Genomic DNA, 27,105 nt, shown 5'->3' with positions numbered 1-27,105 from the left:
TTATTGATTTATTTTAATTAATAAACTGTTCTTATCTCAACCCACAGGTTTTACCCTTCCGATTTTCTCCCCCACCCCACCGGTGGGGAAGTGAGTGAGCAACTCTGTGGGGCTGAGTTGCCTGCTAACCAGAACAATGGGGAAATGTATGAGGGGCGGCTAAAGTCACTTGGTTTGTTCAGCCTAGAGGAAAGGAGACTGAGGGGAGACCTCATCAGGGTCTACAGTTTCCTCACAAGGGGAGGAGGAGGGGCAGGCGCTGATCTCTTCTCTCTGGTGACCAATGACAAGACCTGAGGGTATGATAGGAAGATGTGCCAGGGGAGGTTTAGGTTAGATATGAGGAAAAGGTTCTTCACCCAGAGGATGGAGCAGCACTGGAACAGACTCCCCAGGGAAGTAGCCATGGCACCAAGCCTGGTGCTATTCAAGACACATTTGGACAACATCCTCAGAGATATGGTGTGGATTTTGGGGTTGTCCTGTGCAGGGAAAGGAGTTGGACATGGTGATCGTTGCGGGTCCCTTCCAACTCAGGACATTCTATGATCCTGTGATTCAGTTAAAAAAAGACAGAAAAAAAATTACAGTTACATCTTAATACAGCTTTCTTATTTCATGGCCTTGGTTTTAGAGGAAAGCAGTAAATAACCAACTTTCTCTGGTTGCTCATAAAGAAATATAGCCACATAGACAAAGCATAACAACAGAACCAAAGAACTAATAGAGAAAGGAAAGTAAGAACAATTCAATGCGTCTTAAGGTAGCCCTGCCCAGCAAGTTCTTCTGTAAAGCCCACCTAATTTTCTAGAAATATTTTAGTCCTAATTGAAGGCTGTAGCCTCTCTGGCTGAAGATTAGCATGGCCCTAGGCTGCTGGCTGCTGTTGCAGCTAACAGCTATGGGACAGTCATCATTGTTTGTGTAGGATTTGCTCTGACTACACAAGAATGTAGGAGTATGCAGAAAGGTGACTTTATGTTTTAACCTGTGAAATTTAATGGTGTTCTTAAATAGCCATGAGTTCATCCTGGTTTATATCACACATGAGTTTGGCTGGAGATGATTCTATTACTGAGGCTGTCACAGGTATTTTTTTTTGTTTTCCTTTTCTTTTTCTCTTCCCTTCTCTCTCTGCACATATCACAGAATCACAAAATGGTTAGGGTTGGAAGGGACCTCTGGAGATCATCTTGTCCAAACCCCTTGCTTGAACAGGTACACCTACAGCAGGGTGCACAGGTCAGTGTCCAGGCAGGTTTTGAATGTCTCAGGGAAGGACACCCCACAACCTCTCTGGGCAGCCTCTTCCACTATTCTGTACCCTCACAGTAAAGTTCTTTCTCATATTTAAGTGGAACTTCCTGTGTTCCAACTTTTGCCCATTTCCCTTTGTCCTGACATTGGGCACCACTGAAAAGATGCCGGTCCCATCATCCTGACACCCACCCTTCAGATATTCATAAGTATTGATAAGATCCCCGCTCAGTCTTCTCTTCTCCAGGCTGAACAAACCCAGATCTCTCAGCCTTTCCTCATAAGGGAGATGCTCCGGCCCCCTGATCATCTTGGTAGCTCTCCGCTGGACTTGCTCAAGCAGTTCCCTGTCCTTCTTAAACTGGGGGCCCCAAAACTGGACACTACTCCAAATGTGGTCTCCCTAGGGCAGAGTAGAGGGGGAGGATAATCTCCCTCGACCTGCTGGCCACACTCTTTTTAATGCACCCCAGAACCTATGGACATGCTCGGTCTCCTGTTGTGGTTTAACCCCAGTCAGCAACCAAGCACCACACAGCCACTCACTCACCCTCCTCGCCCCAGCAGGACGGGGGAGAGAATCTGAAGAGCAAAAGTAATAAAATGCATGGGATGAGATAAGAATAGCTTAATAATTAAAATATTGTAGAAATAATAATTACTATTATTATAATGATAAATTGTAATGGAAAGGAAAACAACGAAAAAGAGAGAGGGGAACAAAACCCAAGAAAAACAAGTGATGCAAACACTCACCACTCAACAACTAATGCCCAGCCAGTCACTGAGCACCAATCACTTCTCCCCGGCCAACTTCCCCCAGCTTATATACTGAGCATGATGTGTGGAATGTCTCTCTGGCCACTTTGGGTAAGCTGTCCTGGCTACGCTCCTACCCAGCCTCCCGTGTACCTCCTTGCTGGCAGAACATGGGAAGCTGAACAGTCCTTGACTTAGTATAAACACTGTTTAGCAATAACTAAAACATCAGTGTGTTATCAAATTATTCTTATGCTAAATCCAAACCACAGCACTATACCAGCTACCAGGAGGAAAATTAACTCTATCCCAGCTGGAACCAGGACACCTCTTCTATCACTTCTTCAGCCCTTATAAACTCCTGACATCCTGCAGCTAGATCTGTGGGGAGGATAGAGATCCCTTGCAGCAACTGGATCCTTCCTGGCTTTGCCTCATTTCTACACCAGGACTCAAGAGCAGGGTTTAAGCCCGAGGGGGATCTTCAACATTTTGCATGTCCTCTAAAGAGCTCTAAGTGCTTTGTGCTAACACAGGAAAGAGCTTGCCTCCAGCTCCTTTAACAGCTCTACTTGTTGCCCCTAAATCCCTTTGGGTGTTTAAACCACCTACAGTAGCTCTCTCTGTTCCTCCAGCTCCCCAGTCAGTCTCCGTGTGCTGGGTGGAGTGGAGCAGTGGGGACAGCCCTGCTTTGTTTCCAAACAAAAATCAAGTCAGTCTACACATTGAGCAGTGTGGGACTGTACAATGAGCAGGGGACTGGGGAGCTCTCTGACAGACTTAGAGCTCTGAGGCCTCTCCCATTTATCAGCACTGGTACTGGAGCATCCCCATGGGCCCCCACAATATGTGGTGGGCAACAGGATTCTCCTAAAGCCACGTGGCCCATTTTGCCTAGGGTAGATGTTCCTCCCAGGTGGGAATCCTGCTCTTCACTACACAGGAACAGGAAGACTGCATGCTCTATTTCAGTGTTTTGGGCAGACTTCATAGTGGTATGGACATGGAGAAGTCAGAAGTGAAAATCCTCCTTCTCCCTCCCAGATCTGGTAGCTGTGGCCCTTGGCTGGGGATGGGGCTACAACTTTGGGCCATGTTGAGGGAGGAATAATATCACTCCCAGGGAGAAGACCCTCTCCTCACTAACATTTCTGTCCCCTCCCAGCCGTCTACATGACCACAGCCATCTACAGGGCCACAGCCTCTCATCAGAGTTCAAAGATACTGGTATGAGGGGCCCTGGGGAGCCAGGAGAGGTCCCTGTGTTTCCTGTGCAGGCTGAGCTCTACAAAAAAGGGAATGTGGTTTCCTGTCCCCACCCAGGCCAGCAGTGACAAGCGTATCCACTCCCCAGTATGAAGTACCTGCAACTGCAAAACGGTTGCTCAGAAAAAGCTGCAAATCTGCCTGGAGTTGCAAGGAAGTCAGCCTTCAGCGCTGAAAGGATAGGGCATATCTCTGCTGTCTCAAAGAGAGGAAGGTCTGAGCCCTTCTCAGCCCCAGACTTTTACTTTCGTACTTCATGGTGCACCATGAAAATTCCTCTGGGGAAGCCTACAATGTTCCTCTGGATGCTGGGCATCACTTTTGCCACAGCCCTTAAAGGTGAGAGCCCCCGCTTTCCTGGGAAGACGACATGGGGTTTTCGCGTTTACCTCTGCCTGGGACCTGTATTCCCATATTTTGCCCTTCCCTGCCCTCCCATAGGATGTGTGTGGGTTGGAGGACTGATAAAAGGATGGAGATCTGACATAGACCTTCAGTACCCCACCGCCAGGCATAGAAGAGAGATTCACCAGCCCCAGGGCTGGAGGGGATGGGAGCCCAAGCTGGCTCTTCCTGACCTAGGCAGATCTGAGCTCTGTCCTACCATAGTACCTTGACCCCTCTCTCCAGATCCCCAGAGTATTGCTTAGCCCTGCACTGTCCTGCTGTGGGTGGGAATGGGGGGAGCCAGTCTGGGTCTGGGCTTAGCTCTGGCTGGAGAAGAAGGAACAGGGGCAGGATGGTCCTGATGTTGTCATGTCTCCTCTTGGCAGCAACTGCAGGAGGTAAGACAGGTCCCAAGAGGGGTCCCAGAAACACAGGGCTATTTCTGTGCCCAGGTATTTCCACGCCCTGTTGAAATGCCTAACCCATGTATTCCTGCTCTGTTACATCTCATTTATCCACACATTGGGGTATCCAGCCCATGTGTGGGTGAATGGGGACAGATTTGGAGCTTTAACTTCCCTCTGTAAAAGGGAGAGGAGCAGGCTGTAGTCCCCCAGTACCCTCCTTCTCCCCCCCTACCAAACACCATGCCCTGGATGAATGGACAGTCTGTCAGTAACGGGGAGCAACACTGAGTGAGGGGCTCAAGAGGTGAAAGTGATAAGGGGCTTTTGGGTCCCCTGTACATATCTTCTTTGCTGTGACTGTTACTTCTGGGAGTCAAGAGTTGAGCTCTGCTCTGCTCTGTGTCCCTTTAGGATTCAGTTTCTCTTCTCTCTGCCCCTGAACAGAAGGACATGGTCCCATAGAGGATGGGTCCTTGGGTGCTGACCTTGTCCTGCAGATCACTTCTGGGAGGTGAGGGCCATGACAGAAGGGGAGAGAGACAGACTGCGTAAGCTTAGGCTGTCCCTGCGCACCTTGGCCCTCTCTAAATATCTTGGCCCAACTCTAAATGTCACTACATAAGACGAATCCTTGCATGGAAATCATCTTCCCTTTTCAGGTGCAATGGGATGCTGGTGCAGTGCAGATGAGGGAAGTTTTCAGAGATTTTTTTCTGAGCATGGAGTAAGGGGAAGACATTCCTAGACAAAGACAATAACTGCCCCAAGGAGCTGTGCAGAGTTTCACCCTGAGCAGCCTTGGGATTTTCTAGGGGCAGGCCATTTCCTAGAGAGGTTCAAGAGCCCTGTGCTTCTCATCCCTCTGGAGCTCATGTGCAACTGACAAACCAATTCCCCATGCCCAGCCTGTTCTCTGCACTCTCTATGCACAGAGATGTGGGGCCAGGCATAGCTGGTGAAGGGAGCAGGAGGACTGGGAAGGGCTGGGGACTCCATGGTCTCCTTCTGCCAAGCTTCTGTATTCTTATATAAAGAAGTTTACCGGCAGCTACTCAGATTCTCGTGGATCTCCTGCCTCAGCAGTCCTTTGGGCAGTACAAAGAAATATGGATATGTGGCGACTGGGCAAGCCACTGCCTCCAGGTATAACTCCTGGAACTAAAGACCAAAATTCTAGTTTTCTGCACCCTACAACCCCAGGATGGACTATCTCACATCTGCCCTGTGTCTTTCCAGGTATTCCTTCCCCCATAAAGATGGTGGCATCTGGTCCCAAGGAGGGGAAGGTCTCTGGATCATTCTCACTCATCTGTACTGTAGTGGGAGCACCTCTGGATAGCCCTCAGTATGACTGGAATTGTGTCCGTCAGGGCCCAGGAGGGGACCTGCAATTTCTAGGCTGGATCTATCCTTTTGGGAATAACACAGGCTATGCCCCACCCTTCCAAGGCCGAGTCACCATCTCTGCAGATAAAGACAAGAACAAGGTCTACCTGCAGCTGCTTGCCCTTACAGCCTTAGACACAGCCACCTATTTCTGTGCCAGGCAGCACACAGTGATGCCAATGGAGAGAGAGGCAGCACAAAAACGGGGAGGACTGCTGTGGTCACAGGGTCCTCTTTCTTGAAATGGCAGTTGCCTGTACTTGCTCTGGAAATATCAGTTAGGTTTGTGTCATACGCTGTTCCCAGATTGTTATCTGCAGCGAGATGGATTCTGGCTGTTAATGTGCTTAACTGACAAGATGCCAGGCAGTTAACATATACCACAATGTGCTCACAGTGATTAGACATTAAATAGATAACATAACACTGGTCGTGTAAAGAGATTTATTAACTGTGCTATTGACACTGGCTCTGTTTGCTGCTTTCCAGACATTGGTGCCCAGCTGGGAGTGGAATGCAAGAGTGTGCAAGTGATTGCTGGCATCTGGGAATATGTGTGTTGTGAAAGTATTTGCAGGGCTTTTCTTTTCAAAATAATACTGGAGCTACAGTGTCACCATCTCTTCTGGCAAAGCAAGACCATATGTGGATGCATATTATAATGCTTGCGGACACTTTGTGACTGACACTGTATCAAATGGACATTGGACTGGTCTGTTTCAGTTGAAAAAGTGAGCTGAAAGGATGTATTTTAATAAGACACTATTCTTTTTTGGATGGGATGACTGGAAGTAATTAAGGTACTGGTATGTGTTGGATTTATGGACCTTGGAAAGGGAAGAATAGAGCAAGATGCTGAAGAAAAAAGTTACACAACAATAAACAATATACTTGATTGTCTCGCCCAGCCGTGCTTTGAAAACATGGCTGTGCCATGATCTGATGTGAATCTATCCATTTATCTTCTGCACTGCATTGAGGCTTTGCCATGTCACATCGTTCCCAAATGAAACTGCTGTCCCTGAAGAAAAATATAGAACCCAGTCTTCGTTGTCACCGGCATGTGCTGATACCACATCCTAAACCATCCTTCTCACATATTCAATAAGACCTGGGGTAGGAGAAAAAAAAAAAGAGATTGCAAGGTTGAATTTAGTCTTTTCATTATTTTCTTGAAGCAGTCACAAAGCAGAAGCTAGGAAGCTCTTACACTAAAGGGTAGAAAAAAGACAGTTTGAAAAGTGAGAATTCATATATGAAACTGTTCTTGGAAACTCAGCAGCTGGGTAGTGAAACACATATTGTGTGCCTCTCCAGCATGACCCAACTTCTCCTGATTGCTCTAGCTATCTTCCCATGTGAGTGAGCATCTGAGGATCCCTACTTGTGGTTTTGTTTCATGTGTGTCTCTTTTAATTTCCACAGTATAAACATGCATTTATGAAAGTTGTGTGTTTACAAAGAAACAGAACTGATTAGCTTTTTAATTTCTGTTTGTCCCATAAGGGCTTCAGTGTAGAAACATTTGTTCTTTGAAGAGTTTGGGGCTTTTCTGATGTTTTTAAGGCTTTTCTAATTTTTTATTATCCCTCCTCCTCATTCTCAGGTACCTATTCCCTGTCAACCTTGTAGCATTTGTCCATGAGTGGGGGAAAGTGTCATTCTCTCACCCCAAATAGTGCTGTTGTTCCTTCTTAAAGTGCAAGTCTCCCTTTGTAGACCGGACACTTGTGACATAACTGTCAAGATGCTTACTATGTTTATAGATTAACCAACGTAGGCCTAAGATACTAGTAATACCTTAAATAGGCTAATAAACCAACTCCTATTACTAGTAGTATTAACGCACAAGCAATACTGAGTTAAAATTCTGTTGCTTAATGTTAGTATCGATGCACAAGGGTATTACTATAAAGAAATTTTATAAATCACACACATAAGCACTACTAGATTCCAATGCTACTGCCCTTCCTCCTGCACATAGTATTAAGGTAAAAGTCTCTCTCTCCTTACAAGTTTATCCTTTCTTATTTAAACTTCCCACACCAAGGCTTTCAACCATAGGCCTCTTGGAGAGTCCAGCATTTTGTCAAATGTTGCTTCTTACATGATCCTGGAGGTCTTGAGTCCACACTTCACCACCACCTGTAGATATCCTACAGATTTCTCCTGCCTGAGTTCTTTATTCTCCACCCAACTTTATACCATATTCCCCATTTTTTTCTTTTCCCAAACACAGCATTTAGCCACCTTTTAAGCCACCTTTGCACCTCCTTTTTTTCTTCCTATGCTCTTCCCAAATAAACAACCTGCTATTAATTAACTTTTTTTCTCCTTGGCCACAATTCTATTACTTTTATACCTGAATTTGATATTTCTGACACTATGACCTAGCTATTTTGGACAAGTATGGTATTATTGGTAATGTTATGCAGAAGAAGGCAGTTTTCCATCCCAAGACTCCCTTCTGAAGCTTCAGTTCATGCCAGTTGCATTAAATTTATGATGTTATTCATTTTTTGATAGAATTATCTCACTTTAGCCCTGACTCCCCTACCTGATTCTAATTAAGCACTATCAGTTTCTCATCATGTGCATATACAGCTTGCATACCAGAATAAAATAAAATAACCCATTTTGTGCTCATGATATACCTTTTTCCTTGAACAGTTTTCATCACATGCCCAGAAAGGCAGAGAATCTGTTGATATAATAGGGGTATTACTTTCCATCCTTCAGTAACCGCAAGTCTAAACACTGGTGCCTGCTGAAACCCTGGAGCATGTGCAGGTACCTGTCTCGGCCTACTTGGCTGTCAGTACTAGAATAATTAGGCTAATGTCAGAGGTCCACTGTTTGACTTTCAGTGTGTTGCTTTGTCCTTGTTAAGTATGCAACTTTTATTAAACAAAAGCACGGTTAGGCAGGTGTTATGAAAAACCACATAACCAGCAGAAAGAGCAGAACTAACCTTATGCAAGAATATTTGCCTGGTGGCTTGCTATACCAATCAATGAGTAACAGCTCAGAATGATCCACCAGCAAGTAAAGATCAAATAATCTGGAAGATGCTTTCCACCTCATAAAACTCAGCCACATGAGCCTGAAGTGATGGTGTGAAGACTCTACCTTCCATGACATCTGACTATGGAGGTCCTCCAGGGACATCCTAGGACAAGCTTGTGTGGTCAGAATCACAGTACTTAACAGCCTGGTTCTCTTGACCACTGCCACTGACAACCACCACTCCCATTAGTAAGAATAATGAAAGTAGAGATAACAACTTTTCTATAACTTTTAGTGTTCTTTGTGCTGTTAGTCATTCTTTCAGAGAGGCAATAAAATCCAAACTCCTTCATAAGGAGCCAATTATTGCATTGTAATTAATATGAGTTTAACCCATCGTAACCTAAACCACAACAATACCTGCCTCTCTGTATTTGCAGAACAGCAATGAGTTACACACTGTAATTAGAACATTTAAAAAAATGCTAAGAAGGGCAGTTAAGTCCTAAAAGACCTTTTTCACTCATTCCGCACTTACTTGCAATTTTTGCCATAAGCATTGGCATTAAAACTTACAGCAAACTGGGAATGGCAACACAGGCTTCCATAAGATCAGCAAAGTATAGCTTTATATTGTTAACTTGCAAGATAAAAAGGCCATCTCCACACAAAAAGGAACAGAAGGATACAATGGCAGGTAGGGGAACCCAAATAATCCCCTCACCCAGCTTTTCCCAGGCCACCACAGGTGATCGGTTCATGAAGGACTTATCTCCACAAAGATGAGGGAATAGAAGAGGCGCAACAGCAGGTAGGTGATCTCCAAAAACATATTCAGAAATAGAGGGACCCTGCTTCATCTTCTCCCCGGGCTGCCTGAAGAGAGCCATCAGCCCTGTGGTCCAGGTGTGAAACTCCTCAGTATGAGTCAACAGGAGATGCTCTTTGGAGCACCTTTCAGACTGAGGAGAGTATTACTGGCTTGGGGGTACGGGGCATATTATGGGATGCCAGGAACGTCTTAGGATGTTTACTGGAATAAACAAAGTCAGGGAAAGGGAGGGATCAAGGTGATTTGGGGAGGAACAAACACAGGAAAGCAGAGGGGAAAAGGGATAAAAGGGTCTGGTCACATGTAAATAGATGGATATTCAGTAAGCCTGTCTGACCATATCCTACACCTACTTAGTGCAGCCTGCCCTGTCTTCTCATTAAACACCAGTATAAACTGGAATCTGGGAAGAGGTTGAGTAATATTTTCCTTGCTTTTGCAATTTAATGTGAACAAGTGTTTCTGACAATGTGTGCTTGCAACCCCAATAGTTGCACCCTATGTAAGAGAGTTGTAAGGGACTTGTCTCAGCATTGTTGGCAGGACAGTTTTAGCCACCATGGCAGCTAGGACAGTTTTAATCACCACGGTAACCAAGCAGGACAGTTTAACCACAGAAACCTCATCACCACGGTAAGCAGGACAGTTTGACTACTGAAACCTAACCACCACAGAAGTTCTACCTGACAGGAACACATATGCATCCTGTTGCCTCAGAGCACATAGCCCTAGTCCCCTGCAGATGTGCCCAGGCCCAGCGTTGGCTGACCACATATGGGGTCTTGGACCCTGTAGACACTCTAGTGACCATACTGGGCATGCATCCCCATTGTTAAATGGCAGGCATGGGTATGCAAAACAGCTCCGAGAACAATTCTATAAAAGGTGAAACTAGCAGAGGCCAGCGGGAAGGGAAGGGAAGAGGGAAGAGGGAAGAGGGAAGAGGGAAGAAGGACAGAGTGCTTCCTCAGTGAGCCTGCAGATGATACATAACTGGAAGGAACTGTTGTGCTACCATTCAGAAGAATCTCAACAGGATGGAGAACTCGGCAGTCAGGAATCTCATGAAGTTCAGGGAAGGGAAATGCAAAGTCCTGCACATAGAGAGGAATACATCCAGGCACCAATAAATTCTGGGGACCAAACAATTGGAAAGCAACTTGGCAGAAGGTCCTGAAGATCCTGATGGACAATGAGGTGAATATGAGCCGGCAAAGTACCCTTGTAGCAAAGAAGGCCAAAAGCTTCATGGACTGCATTAGAAGGGGTGTTTTCAGAAAGCTGAGGGAGGTGATATTTTCCCCCTCTGCTCAACACTGGTGAGGCCACCACTAGAGTGTTGTGTCCAGTTCCTCAGTACAAAAGAGACAGGGTCATACTGGAAAGAGTCCAGGGAAGGGCCACAAAGATCATTAAGGAATTGGAGCATCTGTCTTGTGAGGAAAGGCTGAGAGAACCAGACTCTTCATCCTGGAGGAAAGGTGGCCTAGAAGGATCTTATCTATAGAAACACCTGACGGCGAGGAGTAAAGAGGATTAAGCCGGACTCTTCTGAGTGGTACCCAGGGACAGGACAAGAGGAAATGGGGACAAACTGAAATACAGGAAATTCCACTTAAGCATTAAAAAACGTTTATCACTGTGAGAGTGACTGAGCACTGGAACAGGTTGCTCAGAGAAGTTGTGGGGTCTCTATATTCAAAACTCAACTGGACATGGTCCTTAGGGACCAGCTTTTGCTGACCCTGCTTTGAGCAGGGGGTAGGGACTTGACAATCTTCTAACATCCCTTCTATCTTCATCCATTCCGTGTTTCTGGGACAAACACCATTCCCCCCCTCCCCCCCCCCCCCCCCCCCATTTTAGCCGATCCACACAGAAAAAGAGGCAATGATACCTAGCAAAATAAATTAACCTCTGAAGAATTTATGCATCACAGACTTATTTTGCAAGAGCATGAAAATATTAGAGACATAAATAATTTTAGGTCCAGAACCAGAATAGTCCTGATATGTAACAAAAAACTAAACTCACTGTTAATGTGTTTGGGACAGCTAGTTCTTGACATTCTTAAGAAAATATCCTACCTTAAATCTTTAGAAATATGTCAAAAATATATCTGGAATCAAGTAATTTGAGTTTAAAAGGGCTCTTACAATCCAAACCGATCCATATTCAGTGTCACCAAGTACAGGCAATGTTTCAGTAAGAGAGTTGTATTATTACCTTAATCTACCATAAAAGTGATGCTCGCAATGCTATTTTTTAATTTATGACAATTGCTGTGTTGTTTGATTATCCAGCAATAAAAGAGCAGAGGAAGACGAAATACAGCATTCAAAGGACATCAAACAAGGGATGTCACCTGACACTGAAACGAAAACACAGATGTTTTTGTATCACTGTTCATCACTGTGTGGACTAGGTATCACAGTGGTTGAAGGGGACTGAAGCACCCAACACAAACTGACTTCCTAAAGAACCTGAAAGTACAACGTACTCCACTTACAACAGACAACTCTATCCTGAAGATCACATTTGATGCTGGTTGTGATTCAAGTTATGGGACAATCACTGTATGCCATGCCAGTTTTTCTTGCACTCAAATATGGATGTTGGGTTCAAGACCATTTGATTTTGAGCATATAATTATCAACACCAGTTCAGCAGATAGGTTTTTACCTGCCAGTTTAGAAGTTTCCATCTAAGTTACTCATTGTATCTCCTTTGTATCCATTACAGAGAAACAAGTGATTCTAAGAAGAAATTTCTCACTTCCCAAGGTATTTTAGACAGACAAAATAGCTCAGTCTTGCACTTGGGGCAAGAGTTTCTCTCCACAACATTCAGATGACTGCCTCAAATGCAGCTCCTGGAAGCCAGGCAAGAAGACTTTAACACCATGTGGCTGGACGACTGCTCCAGTTTTCCCTGACCAGCCATACAGATCATGACCCTGAACTCTGCTACTGAGTGCCATCATTGAAATGGGCTCCTCTATCTTCATCTCAGCTGGTAGCAAACAATGCCCATCTACCCACCACCTCAACCATAGTATTACAGTTGACCCCCTTCACCCCTTTTCCACATTTGTTCTTCTTCAGCTCAATGATTTAAGAGCTCATGCGTTAACTCCCTCTTGACCTGCATGATTAATATTTTTTCTCCGCAGTCCAGATCATGATCTCCTTTGCCCATAACAGCTGCAGTTTCTTCCCATTCATTTTCTCCTCAAGGACCACTTCTGGGAACATTTTTGGGGTTTCTGACAATACCAACTTACCTCATTGTCAAAGGAAACCTAAGTTAATGCATTCATTCTTAAATACCTTCATGGGTTATAGATTGCTGTAGGAGATGGGAGCTGCAGAGTCTCCATTGCTGCTAAACGCTAAGGACGCCTTAGGTCTTGCCTAGAATCACCCAGGCAACTAAGAGCTTCAGGGAAGAGAGCAGGCCATCCACTCTTGGGCCATTTCCAGCTATGGCCTCTTTATGCCATGGTCAGCAGCTACAATTCCCCCTCCCACCCCATTGTCTGTGTGTGTTTGCTAACCCTCACCACCAACTTTCAATACCACTTTGGTAGATGATTGGACTAACAGTCTTACACCCTTTCCATTTGCCCTCCCTTTCACTTGGGTAGATCAATCCCATACTAGTTAAAAAATGCCTTATTGTCTTCCCACACACTTAATTTTTTTCTTTTTTTCAGGATGTTACTAAATAAATTTGTATTCCTCCCTGCTCTCTTCCAGCTTGAAAACAGCTAGTGAGCAGCATTAAATTATATTTCCTTAGTACATCACCTGCGTCTGTCTGTACTCAGATCTTTTTTTCCCTATAAAGCTGTTAATGTGAGGTTAGCTTAGAGTTACTTCCTCAAGGTAGAGACAATCATGGTATGTCTATTTTCAAGGATTGTTCTGTTTAAACACTGTCTGTGGGGGAAGAAGTACTCATACACTTACCCTAGTGGAAATAGCAAATGATTAATGTTTCAGTTAAAGGTAATTTACTTGTATCATGTGGCTGTGTTTACATGCTTACATTGCAAGGTTATCTTTTATAACATCTTCAGTAACAGTCGGACAACACCTAGCCACTACAGTTCTGCTTCTTTAGTAATCACTGAAGTGGCAGCTGCTTTGCTGTCCAGCCTACACATGAGGAATGTATTCAAACAAAATTTATCTTTGCCTGTATATCATGCTTTCACACAAGTCTTTAGGTGCAGGTGGCACTGAGGATGCAGAACTTGTCCATGATGCAGTATTTAATCAATCTGCTTTGCACCATCCAAAGCAAAATCCTTATTTAATAACTCCTCCCATAGAACAATATATCTCTACCTAATAAAGAACAATAATTTCTTTTTCACTTTTAATGATACCAAAAGCATGATAAAGGCTTCCTGAGCCACCAAATGACCCTCAGCACTGGCCCATCCAGAAAGATAACAACTTGAAAACCCCAGACTGAGCATATTCCTCTTCTTCCTGGGCAACAAGACAAGTCAAACTGGAAAAAAAAAAAACAACCCAAAACCAAAACACCTCTCCAGCTCTGAAAAGTTTTGCTAATTGCTGTAGAATAATACTCAAACAACTTCTGCTTTTTCATTAAAGTGAAATCTGAGCCTTCCCACAGCAACATTATAATCCTTCATTATAATTGTACAGGTCCCAAGCAGGTTCAAATCCTCTCTTTTGGCCCAGCTTCAGGTCCTTATTTTAAAGTTCATGTGATTTCTTCATGTGTTATATAGGGTGTATGACTACCTGTCTCATATGAAATATGGTACAGTAAAAGGGAAGGAAGAGGCACTTTTTGTCGCTAAGTATATCACTGTGTTGACCTTGGAGTAGCACAGTGACACAAACACTGTAAGGTCTCATACAGAAACCTGAGACTGCAAAAGAAACAATACATTTTGAGGAAGAAAGGAAAAAAGGAATGTGTTGAAGAAGAGAACTGCAGACTTCCTATGAGCATTTATTCCAGAAGTATATTGCTTACTGAGCTAATAGAAGAGAAAAAGGTTTTAAAAGCTTTGGCCTGGATCAAGTTGTTTGAAATCACTCCACTATGAAATCACCTTTTTCTCCCCTCACAATTTTGGAAACCATGGTGACTTTGCAGCACTTTCATGGCAGTCCATGTATGGATCCTTTGGATAAACTGCTGGCATTTTATTCCCTGGTTTTACACACCTTTAGAGTGTGGTGAGGAAAGCGGGTTTATTTGGCTATGTACAAACAGTGTGGCAACAGACAAGCTCGTATTTGGAACTGGGATCGCTTTTTCAGTTGAGCCAAGTAAGTTCCACTTGTTTTTCTACTAATGTATTTCTTAAGTTTGTGCTGGGGTGGACAAAGGGATTGTGTGATGTGATAGCATAATGAGAAATTTCTGCTGCCTCGGATCTCTTGAACACATATCCTCCAACCAGGTGTTTGAGTCCTGAGCTCATTTTTAGTTAACAAAGCTTTTCAGGAACAGCAAGAATAGTTTCCTAGCTATGTGCATCAGCATTACTCCACAGATCCTCACCCCTTCCCGTAGGTGCACTGCTAAATTTAAGACTGTTGTTTATACCCTGAGGGAATGGTGTCTTAGCCCAGCTTCAGCACAAGGTGAAAGTAGTTGCTTGCTTTCTTTTGTGTGACACTAAGATTTGTGGAAAGGGAAAAAGGAGATGTAAAGAATTTCAGGAGAAAGTAGCTCCCATGGAAAGACAGGGCATATTAGTTTTGCAGCAACTGCTCGAAATGTGAGCAAGAATTTTATATTTAGAAATGGCACTCTTCTGTTTGTGTGACTGCATGAAAGTTGGGGCAATGGTTGAGTTTGTTGGGTTGATTTCTATCATCCTAAAACATTTGGTTGCATCCCATTACCTGCACACACACACTCCCCTAACAGGAATGAGACTTTCTTAGCTGCTAGCTCACATCTCCAAGTCCCATACAGCTATACATCTGCCTTTAAATCTTAGGGCATCTTACATGCCTATTTTGAGGTAGATGAATGCTGCTCCAGTTCCTGTGGGAGCAGGGAATCCAAAGATACTCTTTTGAAAACATAATTTGCAAAAGTAGGAAAGCAAGATACTGATGGCTTCCATCAGCTCAACTTCAATCTATGCTAATGCAAATTTGCCAGTTATCAGTACAAAAGGTATTCTACCATGAACAATCAACCAACAAAAGATGTTGGTGGGTGAAAATCTAAGTAATAGAATTGCCTTTTCAGACATACGCAGCAGTCCTAATGTGAAGTTGAGTTTCTACACAGGAAGTATCTTGCATTCTTTTTAAAACAAACTGAATTTCAGACCTGTTATATCAGTAATTGCTGTGTCATGACTCCTGTTCTTCAGGAAAGAGGGGAAAAAGCCTTTCCCAAAAAAATAGGCATTAGAAACTATTGGTTCCTCCAAAGACAAGAATAGATTTTCCAGAATTCTAGAATGCTGGTATATTGACTCTTTTTGGTGAGGGATTTTAGTGGTGGTTTGGGTTTTTTTGTTGTTGGTTTGGGTTTTTTTATGGAAGATATTTAAAAGAACCTAAAACAGCTAAGAGCACTGCAGAAAGCTCTAAGAACAAAAGACATATAAAACATCCTTTAATCACTACACAGTTTTTGAGACATCTCCTCCTAAGAATTCATTAAGAGAATAGCTAAGGAATAACTTGGCACATTCCCTGTATTATTCTAATTGAAGGAAGCCAAGACCCACAGGAGGATGGAATGCATAGCCAATTCTGTGATCTTGTAAGATTAAGGGGAAAAGGAAGTGCAATTGATTGCATATTAACTGCTTTTTATGTGTAATACAAATATAACCACTCCTCACACACACACACACACACACACACACAGAGTACAAAGATGCCCTTTGGATCTACAGGAGATCTGTTTCTTTTGGAAGGGACAGCCAGAGAGAAGACAGAATAAATCGTGTATTTGGAATGGCACTAAACTCCTCTGCTACATACCCCAGTGTTGTTCCTTAGGGTGGCTCAGCATTATGAGATGGTCTCATGACTAGGAAACCTGTCCAGAGCTCATATAACACTATTCACTTGTTAAGAGAGGTTTATATGCCTGGGTCAAGTTCCACATAGAAATATTACAGAAACTCTTAAAGAACAGAATTTGGAAATAAAACCTTCTTGGAACTGAACATTTGTTAATGAAAGATTTAACGTCATCTTCCATTTTAGCAACACTATTTTGTATCTGCAAATAATTCCATTCATTGGAACAGCATTGTAGAGTGGAGTTACAACCAGTCTTCTCTCCCTGTGTGCTATGGTTAAGCCTTTTAGCCTCATTAGGTAAAGGATTTCTGGGTAATAAAAAAAAGGGATTGTTTAATATGTATCATGTTACAAGCCTATAAAGGTACCCTTGAAGTAAATGTTCTTCTTAGTATCTAAAGTGTTATGAATTCAAAATTACTATGATCATTTGGGTTGTATTACCAAAAGTTCCCTTCCTCATTTCAAGGAATTCCTCATTTAAAGGAATGGGGGGTGTGGGGGGTGGGCGTATATATGTGTGTGTATGTTTATATATGATTTCTGGTAAAAACAAGCTTAAGAGCTCAAGGAATTAAAAGCCTCAATGAAATTACTATCCTTATACTCCCTTTCTGTCTTTGATCTGCTCTTTGGGAAACAGGAGGAAGAAATAAACATAGAAAGACACTCAGCTGTCAGGGGGCAGACATGGCTGGACTGCCGCTGAACTATAGATGAATTAGCTCTCAGAAGAGTATACAGAAAATAAAGTAATCCCAAAATGATGCTTCCTTTTCAGAGAGTCAGGAAGAATCTGCCCCAGAAGTCATTGAGCTTAAATCAAAGGAACCCAAACAACATGACAACAAACTGAATATGGCTTGTTTGGCAAGGACTTTCTACCCTAAGAACATCAGCCTTGATGTGCCCAAGAGTGACACTGTATATGACTTGAAGGCACCTCTTGTCACATCTGAGGGGATGTATAGTACCATGAAGGTAGTTGGAGTGGAACCAGATGCAGTGGTCACCTGCCAGGCTATGCACAAGGGGAACAAGACTACTGCCAGCATAATTCTGCCAGGTATAGTGTTGTGGTCCAAACACAATGTGATTCTCGGAGATGCATCTTCCAATATTTTTTTTGCCCTTTGAGAACCTACCGGGAACAAGTATGTACAGTCAGATATTTAGGTGCTTAGTTAGGTGAAGACAAGATATTCAAAAGCATCTAGCATATGTGATCTTAATTTAAACACCTAGAGTTTTCTTCCCAAAAAAAATAAAAAACAAAAAAAGCCCAACAGCCTACCACTTTCCCCAGAAAAAGTCCAATATTTGTGAGTCTGCCTTTATCCAAGGCAAAATAGTTCAAGGGACATGAGTGTACATGCCTGCTGGAGGAAAGCTAGAAATAACTTTTATGAAAACACAAAATAAAGAAGGACGTGTGACTTTTTTGCCCCCCAAATCTTTTGGTTATTTTTAAATAACTTTTAAAATTTTTCTTTTTCTATAATAAAGTTCATTTCAAAAGGGAGAAAAAATAAAACTCAACAATCCTGGGTTTTTTTCTGCAATCACATGTAGAAAGTTTTCTCTTCAAGTTAATCTCAGAATTAATGACCTGCTGTCTGATTCTCCAATACTGCTTATCTACTGCTGGGAAAAGAGCTGTAGGTATGTTTCATGTAATTTTTGTTTTACATAGCCTGAATACAATTTAAAGTGTCTCTCAATCATTCAACAGAACAGAAAACTGAAGAATTTGAAAGAGTTAATGCTTGCAACATTACAGATGCCTCTACAAAAGGTGAGTTGTCTAAAGGAACAATACAGTACAGTTACTTTCTTAGGGATTCTGTAACAATGCATGAAAATGTATTGTCTTTGGTACAGAAATGACTGAATTGTAGACACTTACTAAGCAATAAGCTTCACTTTTTGTGGAGTCAATACCAGACAGGAAAAATTACTTTCTCTGGTGCAGAAATATCAGTTGGAAATGCTTATTAAGAAATAACCTGATGATTCAGGTTAACAGACTAAATACCTGACCAATTTCAATATCATAAAACAGCAATGGGGAGTAAATTCTTCAATGGGCAGGCATCTCTTCTCTTCCCTGAACTTGATACATTTCTCTATCATCTTTTCCTTTGCTCCTGCTTCCCTTATTCACCTATGATGTATGGATTTTCCTTCTTTTTTGGAGGAGTGGGGAGTGAGGATAATATCAAGACCACACTCTCTTTCCTCTTCTTTTTAAAGCAGATGTGAAAATGGAGAAAGTGAATATGCTTTTCATGGCTGTTTTGGGTTTGAGAGTCCTGCTGGCAAAAAGCATCGCCTTCAATACAATCATGAGTATCAAGCTGTTCCTCTTCTGAAGTAGAAAACACATCATTCAGTCCCTGGGAACAAAGGAGGCAAGTGCAAGGAGTGACCAGTTTGTTTTGCATCCTTCTGTAACCCTAAAAGGAGTGACACCAGTTCATCTGTTCCTGTTTCCACTGGATAAATTAATGTAACCCCCAAATTGCACCTCATACCCAAATTGCCTTTGCATCAGGGTAGTCCAAAGCATCTCAGGTTCTATCAGAAATCTTCTGCTTGTTATTTCAAGTGGCAGAGTACAAATTCTGGATTAATGCCCAGATCAGCAAGAACTATAAAGGGAGAATCCCAAAAGCTAACAAATGTTAAAAGGGGAATGGAAAAAGAAGAAGGGAGAATGCTGAAGACCAGGTAGCCAAAGTGACAAAAAAAAAATGTCCAATCCATTCCAGATTAACAAAAATTTAGCACCACTGCATTAAATGTGAATAAGAATTTAAAACAAACATTGTTTGCTTTTTCAGGTACTGGCTAAATGAGCCAGCAGTGGGCTGAAGAAGAGCAGAAAAGAACGCATAGCAGGACAATTTCAATACCATGGCTCAGCTTTGCTACCAATAAACATCCAAAGAATCAAGAAACGCCCCAGTTCCTGTAGATTTATGGGTCCCTTTATTTCATCAAGATGCTCTTCAGTTAAGACCATCTGAAAGCCTTCTTAGACAGCTAATATTGCTGAATTCTTGTCTAGCTTAGCTTTATTAATTGTTAGAATAAATTTTTGTGATTTCTTATTTCCATACAAAATTTCCCTCATACCTCTGCTAAGCAGGAATAGTTAACTCTCCTATTCCTGTATCCATTGCACTGAAGCATCCAAATTGTTCAGATAGTTTCAAAAACTTAAAATTGAACTTTATATGCTTTCTATGCTTTAACAATACTATCTCTTGTCTTATTACATTATTGTCTGCTAAAGAAATGCTTTTATGCTTAGGGTTCCCAAGCACGGAGAGAGCATTGTATAGTTTAAGTTTTAGAAGATTTTATTAGTGTCAATTTTCTAGTGCAGGTACCTAGATCTCCACTGGACCTGAAGGAATTCACTTCAGACAGGTATACAGTAGTATATTCATTCCCATGTCTTCTTTAGAATATTATTCTCTTTTCTTAAGTATATGGTACCTGCATTTTAAGTTTCCTAAATATACACCAAAATAAAGTTTTACTATGCTTTGTTTCTACTGTGCCCTTTCTTCTGAAAGTTGGGTGGGAATTGTTGAAATTCCACTCTCCTATCCAGTGACCACTGAGAACTAGAAAACCACCTATTACAGCCTAGATTTCCTTTTTATTAAATTTGTCTTTCTTGGACTTTCCACAGGGAAAGAGGAAGACTCCCTGCACATTTAAGAGACCTTAGGAGGGCTATGCATTCTGGACCTAGTGGGTTTAAAGGAATTTTAATTATTCATGCTCCTTTCAAATTACTCGGGCTCAAAAATTTTGGACCTTAACAAAAAAAGAGATGGGTCTAAAGAGAAAACATTTAAGTCAAGGAGCAGTAATGTACAGACCTCAGAAGGTGAGAGAACAGGCTGCTGATTTTCCACTCACCAATACTAGGAAGGGGCCAACAGGAAACACTGTGGGGTGTTTTGATAAATAACCTAGGCCTTTGGTTGGCAGCCAAAAAAAACCCCAGCAGACTTTTGTGTCACAACCTGCAAGCTGCTGCCTGCTTGAAGCAGGATACTGTGGTTAAAATACATGACTATGCAAGTCAAATTCCCCCTTGCTTTTAAAAACATGTTAACCACTTCCAGGAGGGCAGGGCCCGCAATGTTTTTCAAATGCTGACTGAACTACTGCTGTCTCCAAAACAGCCCCCAGAAAGATGCATGGCAAAATTTATTTAACTAACCTTGACAAGTTTAGTTGTTCAAACCCTCGCTCCTGTCCAGAAAATGTGACGTTTCTACGGTGAAATCACTGTCTCTAGGTCCTAAAGCTCTGTAGTCAGGTCCCAGCAGCACACACTTAGTGTGGAAAACACATTTTCTCCTCAGTTCTGCAAACTCTAAAGAGCATTTTGCAGAATATTCAGTCATCTTAATAATTTCCTTGGAGCTTGGTGGTTTTTTGTTTGTTTGATTGTTTGTTTGCTTTATTCTCCGTGTAATTAGGCACCTGCTGTCAGGTTTTGATCACAACCTCCCTTAGGCTTTTTCTGCATGGGATATTTCTGCTTCGTACATATAAGGAATTGAGTCTCTCTCCCACCCTCAGCACACACTCCCTACCGCAAGAAATAGATCCTCTTTTTCCTCCTCTTGTAATTGCTGAATAGCTTTGAAGAACCTCAGACAAGCCTGTCACAAGCCAAAACTATATTTCTATATCCTAACAAATGTCCTTTCATACACTTTCCCTGATCATCCATTTTATCTCATAAAAGCTGTTTGCATTTTTAGTTTTGAATTAATACAAACCAGTGAAAGTATACTTGAGTATACTTGCAGGTTTTCAGGAACAGTGAAGAATGTAATTGCACAATATAGTCATAAGTAAAAAAAAAGCAGTAGGGTTTTAAAACAGACAATCCTTAGAATTAAAATTAAGCCATCAGTAATACTGGCAGAACAGACCCGACGGATGCTTCAAGGGTTGTATGATATTTGTTAACAGATTTGGACTCTACGGGACTGGGTTCAGCCATACCTACCACACAGAATGTCGACCAAACAGAAAGTAACTCCAAAACCAGTGTGAGTGGAGAGTGCAGAGTAGTGTATATAGAAAAGATGGTGGGGTTGACCCCTTTTTCTCCAGTATAATACCATAGCAGCACTCTTAAATGTTTGGTTGACATGTTTGCTATGCAGGTGTGGGACTACATCCTCATGTGAATCCTGGAGCCCTTTTTGTTTGACATTGAAATGAAGTCATACACAAGAAAGGGTGAAGGAATGTCCCCTTTGGAAAGCATCTTGTAGCCAATGCACAGGCCATATTCCACTTTTCAACAAGCCCTTTTCTGGCTGCATGTGGAAACTCCTGCCAGGGTTTTGGCACTCTTAGGAGGCCTGGCAAGCACAGAGCCACACAGATGGTGTGGCTGCAAAGGAGTTGCCAAGGGAAAATGAGGACAAGCAATAGCTTTTAGTCCTGGCACCTTTGGTGTGCAAGAAGTTGCAGGATGATTTCAGATTCTGAGCTGGACTCTGAATAGAGTGAGAGAGAGTATTGGGATTGTTAGGAGGTGTGGCCAATGATGAGCAACCATTTTTTTTGGCAGTGAAGAAGTTGCTATCAGAATGTGAGGACAAACAGAAGCTTTTAGTTCTGGCAGCTTTGGTGTGGAAGAAATCTCTGGATGATTTCAAATTCTGAGCTGGGCTCTGAATAGGGTGACAGAGAGTATTGGATTGTTAGGGGGCCTGGCAAGCAAAGATCTGCAATGTTCTTGTGGCAATGAAGGGGCTGCTAAGGGAAGGAAAGGACCAGCAATATCTTTTACTTCTGGAGCCCTTGGTGTGAGAGGAATTGCTGGATGTTTTCAGTTTCAGAGCTGAATACATTGACAGAGTGTTTGGAATATTAGGAGGCCTGGGAAACACAGAGCTGAAATAATAGTGTGGCTGTGAAAGGGTTGCCAAGGGCAGGTGAGGACAAGCAATAGCTTTTAGCCCTGGCACCTCTGGTGTGGGAGAAATCACTGGATGTTTTCAATTTTGGAGCTGGGCTCTGAAAACAGTGAATGAGAGTGTTGGGACCACTGGGAGGCTAGGCAAGCTTAGATCCTCAATATTTGTATTGCAGTGAAGGGGCTGGTAACGGGAATGTGAGGACCAGAAATAGCTTTTAGTCCTGGCACGTTTGGTGTTTGAGAAATTGCAGGATCATTTCAAATTTTGAGCTGGGCTCTGAATGCAGTAAGTCAATGTTGGGAATGTTAGGAGGCCTGGCAAGCACAGAGCCCACATGATAGTGTGCCTGTGAATGGACTGCTAAGATACAGTGAAGGGCAAGCAATAGTTTTTAGTCCTGGCAAATTTGTTGTGGTAGAAGTCACTGGATGTTTGCAATATTGGAGCTGGGCTCTGAATACAGTGAAAGAAAGTATGAGGATTGTTAGGAGGAATGACCAGCACCGAGCCACAATTTTTTTTTGCAGCAGTGAAAGGGCTGCTAACGGAATGTGATGAAAAGCAGTACCTTTTATCCCTGACATATTTGGCATGGGAGAAATTTCTGGGTATTTTCAGTATTGTAGCTGGGCTCTGAACACAATGAGAGAGAGCACTGGATTGTTAGGAGGCCTGTCAAGCGCATATCTGCAATGATGGTGTGGCTGTGAAAGGGCTGCCAAGGGAAGGTGAGGACAAGGAATAGCTTTTAGCCCAGCACCTTTGCTGTTGGTAGAATTGTTGGATGATTTCAAATTTTAGTTGGGCTCTGAACAAAGTGACAGAGAGTATTGGATTGTTAGGAGGCCTGGCAAGCAAAGATCTGAAATGTTCTTGTGGCAGTGAAGGGCTGCTAAGGGAAGGAGAGGACCAGCAATAACTTTTACTTCTGCAACCCTTGGTGTGAGAGGAATTCCCAGACGTTTTCAATTTTGGAACTGGTCTCTGAATAAATTGAGAGAGAGTTTTGAGAATTTTAGGATGCCTGGCAGGTGCAGATCTTCAATGATAGTGTGGCTGTGAAAGGGCTGCCAAGGGAAGGTGAGGACAAGGAATAGCTTTTAGCCCTGGCAACTCTGGTGTGGGAGAAATAGATGAGTGTTTTCAACTTTGAAGCTGTGCTCTGGACACAGTGAGTGACAGTGTTGGAAACATTAGGAGGCTAGGCAAGCATAGATCCTTTACGTTTGTATGGCAGTGAGGGGGCTGGTAATGCGAAGGAGAGAGCAAGCAATAGCTTTCCGCCATGACACATTTGCTATCAGAGGATTTGCTGATTATTTTCAATGTTGTGGCTTGGCTCTGAATACAATGACAGAGACTATTGGGATCATTTGGAGGATAGGCAAATGCAGAGCCACAATGTTGGTGTGGCAGTGAATGGGCTGGCATGAGAAGGAGATGATGAGCAATAGCTTTTAGTTCTGGCACCTTTGGTGTGGGAGAAACCACTGGATGTTTTCAGTGTTGTAGCTGGGCTTTGAATACAGTGAGACAGAGTGTTGGGATCATTAGGAGGCTAGGGAAGCATAGAGTTGCAAAGTTGTTGCAGCAGTGAAGGGGCTGCTAAGGGAAGGAGAAGACCAGCAATAACTTTTACTTCTGGAACATTTGGCATTGGAGGAATCACTGGATGGTTTCATATTCAGAGCTGAGCTCTGAATACACTGAGAGTGTTGGGAACTTTAGGAGGCCTGGGAAGCACAGAGCTGAAATAATAGTGTGGCTATGAAAGGGCTGCTAGGGGAAGGTGAGGACAAGCAATAGATTTTAGTCCTGGCACCTTTGGAATGGGAGGAATCACTGGATGCTTACAATTTTAGAGCTGGGTTCTGGCAAAAGTGTTTTCTAAGTCTTGTGTACGTTTCAATAGTGATGACTGGAGTGCATGAAAGTGTGGGGTGCAAAAATGTTCTTTTTGGATAACGTTATGGGAGCAGGACAGGAGATAAGACAATCTGCGGAGGTTTCCCCTTGCTCCCCATTAGGATGCATCATTAAAGTTTGATGGGGAACCTCCAACGAACACGAAATTAAAAGATTATTTTACTCAATTATGGACAAAGTATAAATTGGAGGATGAGGAAAAATGGCCAGAAATGGGGTCTTTGAATTATAATGCAATCTTGTAACTTATGTTGTTTTGCAAAAAGGCAGGCTAAATGGGATGAAATCCCATATGTGGATTTGTTCATTACTTTAAGAAATGATCGTGAAATAAGGAAGAAATGTAAATTGTTGATATCTAAATCGAATGTATTAATGATGATGGATAACATGAAAAAAAAGTCTTCGCAGTGTTCTTCTGCTTGTAGCATAGGAGCAAGATCAGTGTATTCTTTGCAAAGGAAAAGGACATTGGAAAAATGCATGTCCATAAGGACAGCCTAGCACTGCTTCCATCCCAGCTATGACCCCAGTACCCAGGGAGTTGACTGGGATTGTGGAAGAGGATTCAGACTAATGGGGACCAGGGGTTGAGGAAATTAAATCCCCAGCTGAACCCTTGGTTGATGTTAAGCTGGGGAATTATGTAGTTAAATTTCTAGTTGACACAGGAGCAACCTACTCTGTACTGAATAGTTGCAAGGGACCCATGAGTAAATATTCTATGGCCTTGGTTGGTGCAACGGGAAAGCAGGAGGTTAGAGCCTTTTTCCAACTGATTAACTGTAGAATTGGCCACAAGATATTCGAACATGAATTTTTATACATTCCAGAATGCCTGATACTACTAATGGGAAAGGACTTGTTAAATAAATTGGGGGTGCAAATAACCTTTGATGAAAACGAAATACAAGTCCATATCCTGCAAAATAATGCCTGGGAAGCACAGATATATGTATTACAGGAATTATTTGAGACAGCGGAAGACAAGGAGAAGGAGGGACCAAGCAATCCCTTTCCAGAGAGAGAAGATGCTATAACCCTTTTTGTATGGGCAACCAAGAATCCTGGAAGAGCCAAATCAGCTGAACCAATAAAAATAGAATTGAAGCAGGGAGCTAAACCAGTAAGACAAAAACAATATCACAAAAAAATGGAGGCCTGTGTTGGACTGGAGCCTATAATTAATAACTTTCTAAAATACAGGCTTTTACGTGAATGTCAATCCAAATATAATACCCCAATTTTGCCTGTTAAAAAGCCACATTCACAGGAATACTGGGTGTTTTTACAGTACTGGACTTAAAGGATGCCTTGTTTTGCATTCCATTGGAATAACAAAGTCAGAAGCTGTTTGCCTGTGAATGGGAAAGTCCTTCAACAGGGTGCATGATACAGTTGTGCTGGACAGTACTCCCCCAAAGATTCTAGAACAGCCCCATGATTTTTGGTAACGTACTTGTGACAGAGCTGGAACAACGGCAAGGTAAAGGAACTAACACATTACCTTGTTACAGTATGTGGCTGATATACTGTTGGGGGTGAAACAGCTGAGGAATGCAAGGAAGAAACCATAAGTTTATTGAACTTTCTGGAACTAGCAGGATATAGAGTGTCAAGCTTTTGGGGAATTGGAGAAGGCTGGTGGTTTACTTTTCAAAACAATTAGATAAAGTGCTGGATGGCCAGTATGCCTGAGGGTGGTGGCAGCCACTGTGTTACTGATCCAGGAGGCACGGAACCTGACTTTAGGACAGAAAATCACTGTTTATGTGCCACATGCTGTTATAGCAGTGTTAGAACAGAAAGGACACAGTTGGCTGTCCCTGAGCAGAATGGTGCAGTATCAGGTAATACTGCTTGAAAAAGCCGACATAATAATGAAAATGTCTAGTGCCTTAAATCAGGCATCTCTATTGCCTTTACATGAAGAAGAAGGGTGAGCACATGACTGCTTACAGACTATTGAGCAGGTGTACTCCAGCTGTGCAGACCCGAGAGATGTCCCTGTATGGGACCCTGAATGGGAATTGTTTGCTGACAGAAGCAGTTTTGTCACCAAAGGGGAATGGAAAGCTGGATATGCTGTTGTCACTTTGGAAAAGAAGATAGAGGCAGCACCTTTGCAAGTGAACACTTCTGCACACAAAGCTGAATTAATTGCATTTATTTGAGCCTTTGAAATATTGGAAGGAAAGCACGTTAACATCTATACAGCCTCAAAACACACATTTGGGGTAATGCATGCATGTGTTGCAATCTGGAAGGAGAGAGGATTGTTATTGTCACAAGGAAATCCTATAAAATATAGCAAGAAAGTTTTGAGACTGCAGTTAATAAGCCAAAGGAACTGGCAGTGGAACATTGCAGAGCACACAGATCGGGGCAGACTGATATAATTAAAGGAAATTGAAGGGCAGATGAGACTGCAAAAAGAGCTGCTCTATTTACAAGGATAGCGGCCTTAGTCCTGACAGAACTTTCCTGAATATAGAGAGAAAGAAAATAGACTGGCTGAGTTTCTAAATGGTAATAGGACCTCTGAAGGATGGTGGAAAACTTCAGATGCACAATGTGTAGTTACTCCTTAAATAATGAGAGAAATTATGAAAAAAACCTCATGGTGCCACTCATATGGGAGCTGAGGCATTAGTAGAAATGACAAAAACATACACAATAGGCATTAATATGCTAAAAATCACTAAAGGTATTACAAAGGGATGTAAGACTTATTTAAGGAATAATACAAAAATTCAGAAGAGGCCCTTACCAATAGAGGTAAAAAGAGGCTCTGTAGCTGGGAGTTATTGGCAAATTGATTTTTCAGAAATACCAAATTGTAAAGAATGTAAGTATTTATC

The 27,105-nt window shown here is 42.5% G+C and overlaps 1 protein-coding gene across 1 annotated transcript; it reads left to right on the top strand.

Annotated features, from left to right (window-relative positions):
* The first annotated feature begins 3,425 nt into the window (after positions 1-3,425).
* On the top strand, positions 3,426-19,910 carry LOC142059566 (uncharacterized). The gene is made up of 8 exons (XM_075098373.1): positions 3,426-3,621; positions 5,313-5,690; positions 13,150-13,162; positions 14,443-14,618; positions 17,131-17,415; positions 18,082-18,144; positions 18,606-18,760; positions 19,193-19,910. The coding sequence occupies exons 1-7, from the start codon at positions 3,549-3,551 to the stop codon at positions 18,719-18,721; spliced, it is 1,104 nt and encodes a 367-aa protein (XP_074954474.1). The 5' UTR covers positions 3,426-3,548; the 3' UTR covers positions 18,722-18,760; positions 19,193-19,910.
* The last annotated feature ends 7,195 nt before the right edge of the window (positions 19,911-27,105 follow it).

Source organism: Phalacrocorax aristotelis, chromosome 7 (assembly GCF_949628215.1).
Source record: "Phalacrocorax aristotelis chromosome 7, bGulAri2.1, whole genome shotgun sequence".
In the NCBI taxonomy this organism is placed as follows: Eukaryota; Metazoa; Chordata; class Aves; order Suliformes; family Phalacrocoracidae; genus Phalacrocorax; species Phalacrocorax aristotelis.
Note: the sequence above shows the minus strand (reverse complement) of the source record. Positions and strands in the feature narration are given on the sequence as shown.